The sequence below is a fragment of the Zerene cesonia genome, chromosome 8 (genome assembly GCF_012273895.1).
Source record: "Zerene cesonia ecotype Mississippi chromosome 8, Zerene_cesonia_1.1, whole genome shotgun sequence".
Taxonomy (NCBI): Eukaryota; Metazoa; Arthropoda; class Insecta; order Lepidoptera; family Pieridae; genus Zerene; species Zerene cesonia.
This window is the reverse complement of record NC_052109.1, coordinates 2494432-2501921: the sequence shown is the minus strand read 5'-3', so window position 1 is coordinate 2501921 and position 7490 is coordinate 2494432. Positions and strand designations below refer to the sequence as shown.

The 7490-nt window shown below is 42.4% G+C and overlaps 1 protein-coding gene and 1 long non-coding RNA gene across 2 annotated transcripts in view; one reads left to right on the top strand and one right to left on the bottom strand.

The window, feature by feature from the left end:
- The window catches only part of LOC119828659, a 66513-nt gene that overhangs the window by 28310 nt on the left and 30713 nt on the right, over positions 1-7490 (bottom strand). The gene's annotated exons all lie outside the window — the stretch shown is intronic.
- Positions 110-3669, top strand: LOC119828658 (homeobox protein prospero-like). The gene is made up of 2 exons (XM_038350895.1): positions 110-2646; positions 3506-3669. Exons 1-2 carry the CDS (start codon positions 178-180, stop codon positions 3662-3664), a joined length of 2628 nt encoding a protein of 875 aa, XP_038206823.1. The 5' UTR covers positions 110-177; the 3' UTR covers positions 3665-3669.

The following is a 7490-nucleotide window of genomic DNA, read 5'->3' as shown; positions in this document are numbered from 1 at the left end:
ATCGCGTAAGATGTTCAAAGTTAAAGTATTATACGTGCGCGCGAGACGCAGCGCACTCGTCGCATGAGCAGGTGTGTGATGCGATCCCCTCCTTGTTGCAGAGCGGGCGATGCGGCTCGAGTAGCGCGGTGGGGCCTTGCCCGCCGCCCGTCCGGCCAATTGGGGCTCGTCTAGCCTATGATGTCATCGGAGGAGGAGGCGGACTCACACGCGCCCTACTCGGATAAGCTCCTAAAGAAACAGAAACGCGTCAGACAGCGCGTGGACGCCGGTGAGCCACGCAATTCTTATTCAACTCTCGCGACGAACGGACCCGCGCCCGCGCGCGCCGCACACATGAGTGGGGGACTTTACGGCGCCATCTTCGAGGGTCGCCAACACTTCGGCCTCTTCGGTCCTTGCTACGCGCCCGCAGAAATGCTCAACGAACTGTTGGGCCGCGCACCCAAGCAGGAGGACAACAGCGATGAGGCGAGCGGTGGCGACATGCTTCGCGATCGCGTACTCAGAGACATTCTACAGAGCCGCAAGAAGGAACTCATGCGACTTTCCCCGGACAATAATAACGTACTTGCCAATAATAACAATGATGAACCCAAGGAGGAGAAGCATTCGCCCGAACGGCCGATATCTCGCGACTCGCGCCCGGATCTTGACGACGCTCTCTTGACACTCGATAGCGCTTGTGATTCACGCACTTCACCACCGCCTGCACCTCCACCTTCAGAACAGCTCCTTGCACCCAAGTCGGAACCTGAGGACCGCGATAGTGACGCACAAAGGTCCTCCCCACGACCTCAGGATGTGAAACGTGCTCGTGTAGAAAATATAGTGTCAACGATGCGTTCTAGTCCTGCACCGCAACAACCTCAAGTGAATGGCTGCAAGAAACGGAAATTGTATCACCCGCAACAACACGACGGTGCGGCAGAGAGATACGGTGCCAGCCACGGCAGCAGTGCTCAAACAGTGTCGGATGATTCTGAAGATGATGGTGAGCGACCTCCAATTCAACAAAAATTAGTAGAAAAAAATGCTTTAAAATCCCAATTAAGAACTATGCAAGAACAGTTAGCTGAGATGCAAGAAAAATATTTGCAACTTTGTAATCGCATGGGTCAAGAATCTGAAACTATCGATAACGACGGTGCTTCTAGTGATGTAGAACAAACTGATGATACGGTTCCAAAGTCTGAACCGGCATCGCCTGTTAAGGAGGTCCCACCACCGATACCTAACACGGCGGCACCGAACATGCTTTCACAAGTGATGAGTAAGATGATATCTGCGAAAATACAAGCTCATAATGCCGCCCATCCACATTTACCACCAGGCTTTAACGGTACTCTTCCAATGATACCGCATCTACCACACGCTGATCACATGCATCCACAACATACGCATCAGCATCTTAACAACGCAGCCGCTATGTACCTCAATGTAAGCCAGAAGTTATTCTTAGAACAGGAAGCACGCATGAAAGAAGCGAGTGAACATCAACAAAACAATCAACAACAGAGGCCACAATCCAATCAACATTCACCTCAGCAACGACAAATGGGCCAAACACCTAAAGCGCCCTTACCATCAGAGCTTGCAGAGCGTTTAGATGCACTCCGTAGCAACACAGGTTCCGTTGGTCCTATAACGGGGGCTGATCTCGAAAGCCTGGCTGACGTTCTCAAGAGTGAAATAACAGCTTCATTAGCCAGCCTTATTGATTCTATTGTGACGCGTTTCGTGCATCAGCGACGTATTATGGGCAAGCAATCAGAAGCGGCTGCAGCAGCTGCTGAGCAATTAAACAAAGATTTGATGCGAGCTACGCGGATGATCGATAGAAAATCCCCGCCTCCTAAGGCTCCAGAGAGACAACCCGGACAAATGTCAGGTAATGCACCCGTCCATCACCCGGGTGCGCCGAATGGCGTACCGTTTATGACAAATAATCCATTATTTATGAGCCATATGAACGGCCCCCGTGCGCCAGGCGGCGCGGCGTTCCCGCTGCACCCCGAGGCGGGCGGGCCCGGCCACGGCGCTCACATGCGACCTCCAACAGGCCTGTTCCAGACGCCGCAGAAGCCAATGCCGTCACACTTTGGCCCGATGAACGGACACTTCGACAGGGATCAAAGCATGGACTCTATCGAACCCTTAAGTCTGGTCGTCACGCCCAAGAAAAAACGGCATAAGGTCACTGACACGCGAATCACGCCGCGCACCGTCAGTAGAATCCTAGGAGAGGGCGTCGGACAATCACCTGAAAGTAAATTCCCCGAATCACCGTCTCCACGGCCGTTCCCAGGAGGGATGGCGTTACCCACATCGGTGGCGATACCGAATCCGTCACTGCATGAGAGCCAAGTGTTCTCACCGTACTCGCCATTTTTTGGGGCGGGTGGTGGGCTAGCTCGATCACCACCAGCGCCAGAGCGGGACTCGCCGCCGCTGCCGAACGCGCCGGCGATGCTGCACCCGGTGCTGCTGGCTGCGGCGCACCACGGCTCGCCGGACTACCTGCGCCCGCATCATCCCCACGTGCCGCACCACGGCGCCGGCCCGCACCATCCGCACATGGACACGCAGGATCCGCACTCCGACTGCAACTCCACTGACCTGCCTTACGACGGAGTTCAGCCTACTATATCCTTTTCAATATAAATAACTTAGCTATAAGCCTGTCATACTATAAAATCGCATATTCAGTTTGCTAAAGGTTTCATTCTGATTTCTTAGTAGCCTTTGTTACGTAATATGATCAACGACAAAAGTACTCAACTAGAACATACGACAGCTATAAGACAATAATGTTCGCAACATAATCCTGTCGAGTTCTCAGGCCAAGCCGTACACGCAAACGGCCACAGATATCTTATTTCTGTAGTTTAACCTTACGATTGCGACCGCCTACTTCCTACTTAACCGTTAGACATCATACGACTCTGGAAACCTACAAAGTGTTGCGGTTTCTACACTTTTCCATACATGGTATGCCTACGTACGTATGAAGGAAAACCTTTTCACACATTAAAAGCATAGACATACTGACAATCAATTATTTCAGTGCAAGTTCAATTATTTGAGTAAATTATTTAATAAAATGAACGTTATTATTTCTGATTTCATGTTCATATTATGTAAAACAATGTTACAAACAATATTAATTAATCCAAACGGTAGATGCCCATTCCGATATCAGATAAGGTGCTTTATAAGATTAGATGCAAATGGATTAAGGTTTTGTGGTGCTTCGTTGAACCGACGTAATACAGGGATATAATCAGATTTACCATTCCTTATATCCAAGAATAACTCGATATATAGCCAATAATTACAATTAGTTCTTAGCCTAATTCCAATTAATCGATCGGCCATTTTATTAGATTGATGTTATAATTGGGAGTTTTATATCAAATTATCTAATCGATATAGTAAATAGAGTCTAGAATGTTATGTTTTAACATACAAATACAAAACAATATGATCCTTAATTCCACTGCACTCTTCAACATTAACGCCGATGCACCTCCGCAAGGCCAAGCTGATGTTCTTCTGGGTGCGGTACCCGAGCTCGGCTGTCCTCAAAATGTACTTCCCTGACATCAAGTTCAACAAAAACAACACTGCACAGCTCGTTAAGTGGTTCTCAAACTTCAGGTGAGTTTCCTAATTTATCAAAAATTTTATTGTATTTTTTTGCTGTACGTAGTTAATAATTCATATAGTAAATATAAATTAAGTCTAAAATAATACACAAATGGGATAAAGAGTAAAGCAATCTTAGCTTTGAATTGACTAATTGAATGCAATCACTGTCTTGACGATCGATTATTCAATCGCCCTATAATAATTCAATAAAGGGGTGTAAATTCACTATTTCCTAATTACACAAATCACTGGGGTCACAGTTGTATCTATTAATAAATATACAAACAAAATTTGTTGATCTTTATTTGAATATCTTGAATATTTAACTCGTAAAACCTTAATAGGTCTATTATTAAACGACTTTTACAAAATGCTTCAACGATTTATATAAAATTATATAAGATGTGCAAATAGAGGGAAGCACTCTTTAATTTGTAAGACAAGTTCATAACAGGTTATGAGTTAATCGTAAAGGAATGACCGAGGAAATACCTGTATAAAGAAACATGACAAACCCCAGTCCAATTTATTACAATTTAAATACATTGTAATGTTTACAATTATTAGACTTATCTTATAGGATTTTGGTACGATCGTTATGTATAAATTCTTGTTTAACTATCAACTAAATAATGATGATTTGTCGCCAAGCATCGAGGAAAAATATTCTTCAGTATTGATTTCCGCTCGACTAATTTCCCACTATCTCAGTCCGCTGATAAATTTCACCTGCCATAAGCCGCGTGCCTCTGCGATAAACTTCCCCTTCTTTGCATATCTATTGGCTGATATCCTGAAACATTCGATTTTGTCTCACTCACACTCCATAACAAAGACAGAGACGGTGCGACTCACCTAGATACATTACATCAATGTGTGCTTAGCACTTCAATTTGTTTTGATATCGTTACTATCACAGCTTTCTGTTCGTATCTTAAGCCAATATTATATTATCTAAGTTGATAAAGCGAAAACTTTATAAAAGCTTTCATGATCGGAAAATTTTCGCGTATTTATTTATAAAATGTTTCATAGAACGCTCCTATCTCTCTCAATTAATTATAATGCTCGAGCGACTTCTATTATATCGTTTTGCTGCACAGTTTATCCGTTGGTTTCTCAATAATTCAAGATTTTCCTGTAAGCGTCTAATTAGTTGGGATAAAGGAATTATATTACTAACCGCAAGTTAATTAGTTAAAAATATCAACCGCGTACCAAATAAAATACGATTGTGTTGGAAATATGTTCATAATGTTAATTAACTTAAAGATATCTTGTTGACCCGACTTTGTTGAGGTAATTATAATTTCAATGGTTACCAAACGACGGAATTTGATAAATTTGTATGGAACATCATAAATAAAATTTATTTCCATTTACCATGGCTGTACAAACTCTACTTTCGACTGTAAATTGTATGGGAAGGCGGGCAAGAAAATAAAAAAGGCCTCCACCATTTTTGATCGCAATACATCAATTGTAAAATATAAAAATTTCTTTGAAAACGCGACTAAGTCCATTTAAATTGTACCCTTAATGGTTGCATTGTGGACAACGGAAAACGGTCATTTCCTTACGATAAGCATCTCTGAAAGAATACTGAAAGGGTGAGGGTCATACACGAAGGCAATTACGAGGTGTCCGTAGACGGCGGTACACGCTAATGATATTTTAAAACGGAAACATCGATTAGCGATTGCTTTAATTTACAAATATATGTGCATTTTATGTATGTAGTCGTACTAAAATACGTCGATTTTATAATTTCATAATGAATCTTAGATATAATTATAAATGTATGCAATTTACTCAACTATTTCATTTAATTATGCAAGTTAGCAAAGTATAGTCAGCAAGTTTTTATATCTCTAAGGAAGCAAACTATATTTTAGCAATCTATTATATAAAAATCACGGTCTACAGATTTGTTTTATGCTTCTCTCATTTACTCTATCGAATTTAATTGGTAGCTTTATTATACTAATTAACATATGAACTTTAGAAAATGTGCCATAAAAATTAATGAGAACATGTTAATAATAATTTACGATAGCCTGAAAGTGATAACCGTTGATAGTTTTTTTAATGGCAATTAAATTATAAATTAAACATATCGGTGGTGAAAAGACGCAGAGCTCAGTATAGAAGGCAACTAGCCACTTGTTGACGAAGTGTGTGCGCACCTCAAGGGTTCTAAAGGCGAGAACCCTTCACTTATGTCTTTTACGATCGCTCTGTCGCGCAGTGTGTACCAACCTTAAAGCAATTCCTTTTTCAAACAGCGACCACTTACGAGTAACATTACTCTGTATACGAAAAAGTTTATTCGACAAAATTAACACAGCGTTCTTTCAAAACTCCGCGGGGGCCAAAACAAACATCCTTCAAAGTCGAAGCAAAGACAAATTCTTTCAGCGCGCAACTCAAAGAAACGCTCGCAAACAAAGAGTCACTCGTAGAATTAGCCGACGATAGCTCTAATTAGCAACGGTGACTCGTTTAAGTTATTTCGCTTAATTAAGTTGCGCAGAAGTGGTCTGCGGCCGGCCCGCCAGAAGGCGTCGTAAATTGTCAGAATAGGCAACACTCCAATTAATCTTTATACACATCCAACTAGCATGAGGGTGTGCACTTAGACTAGGCGAGCCTCAAACCTTTTAGCGCTCACACGACCGACCTGACGCCGCCGACTCACAATACAGCCTAAAGCCGGCCACTGATGCCCTTAATGACATGCTCGCGACTTTTTTTTTAATTAATCACTTATTCATATCTCATAATCACGGCCCGCTCTCGTAAAGTTAGACAGCGTAAAATTATCTCCGCATTTCATTGAAACGGCAAAGGGAAATGTTAAAATAACAAGATTTTCAATCATCAGAATTACTTTTATAAAGTTAATATTTTTTATTAATTCAACTGAGAATAAATTCTCCCGTACGCAAGGACTCTCACAGTCGGCAACGGAAATGTTGCCAACCTTACGTCGCAATTTTCATATGCCTTTTTAACTTACCGTGCTAACTCGCTCCGTACATATTTAGTTCAATATTTAATTTTTTGTAATTAAAAACTTAAGTGCGCAATTTTATTTTTTATACCCTAGAAACGTTATCAAAGTGTGAAGGAAAATGTATGACGGGGTTGATCTAACGTGGGCAAGGTTGTTTTGTCGCAGGCATCCCTCCACGTGTGAAGTCGCCTAGCTGCGTATTGTATAAGCTGACTCTAAAATTTAATTGGTTGGCTAATACAGTGCCTCGCTAGTCGCTGCGGAGTCTAATTTACGTGTTAACATTTTTAATAAGGCCAGGCGAGGCTAGGGTGCCAAGTGGCCGGCCATTTATATCGCGCCACGTTCATACAAGCACCTCCAGTAATTAATCCTACCCTTTCGAGGAAGCTTATGAGTAGTTTTTCTTCTAAAAAGCTGCTAATTACGCGTCACGCTAGTTTTCACGTCTTACGAGTGGCATTTTTGTTTAGGTGTGACGATTGAATTAATGACGTAATGGGATACGTAGTGAAAGTGTTTACGCTAATTGTGGTACCTTAGAATGTCACGCCTCGCCAGTAAATTCTACGCAACGTGTCTTTACCGGCGAATGTGAAGGTTAACGCGCACGCAACGGGGCTAATAGTTAGGCGAGGCTGATATTTACATATCATAGTACTAACCATGATAAACTATTAGTTTCGGCGTCGTTAATAATATAATTAAAACACGCAAGGCGCGGTACTTATCGCTGTAATCAAGAAGCGGGCCATGTGGGGTTGGCTCTCCAATCTTCCTGTGCCCTACTTCGCTCGTATCACTTTATAATATACGAGACATT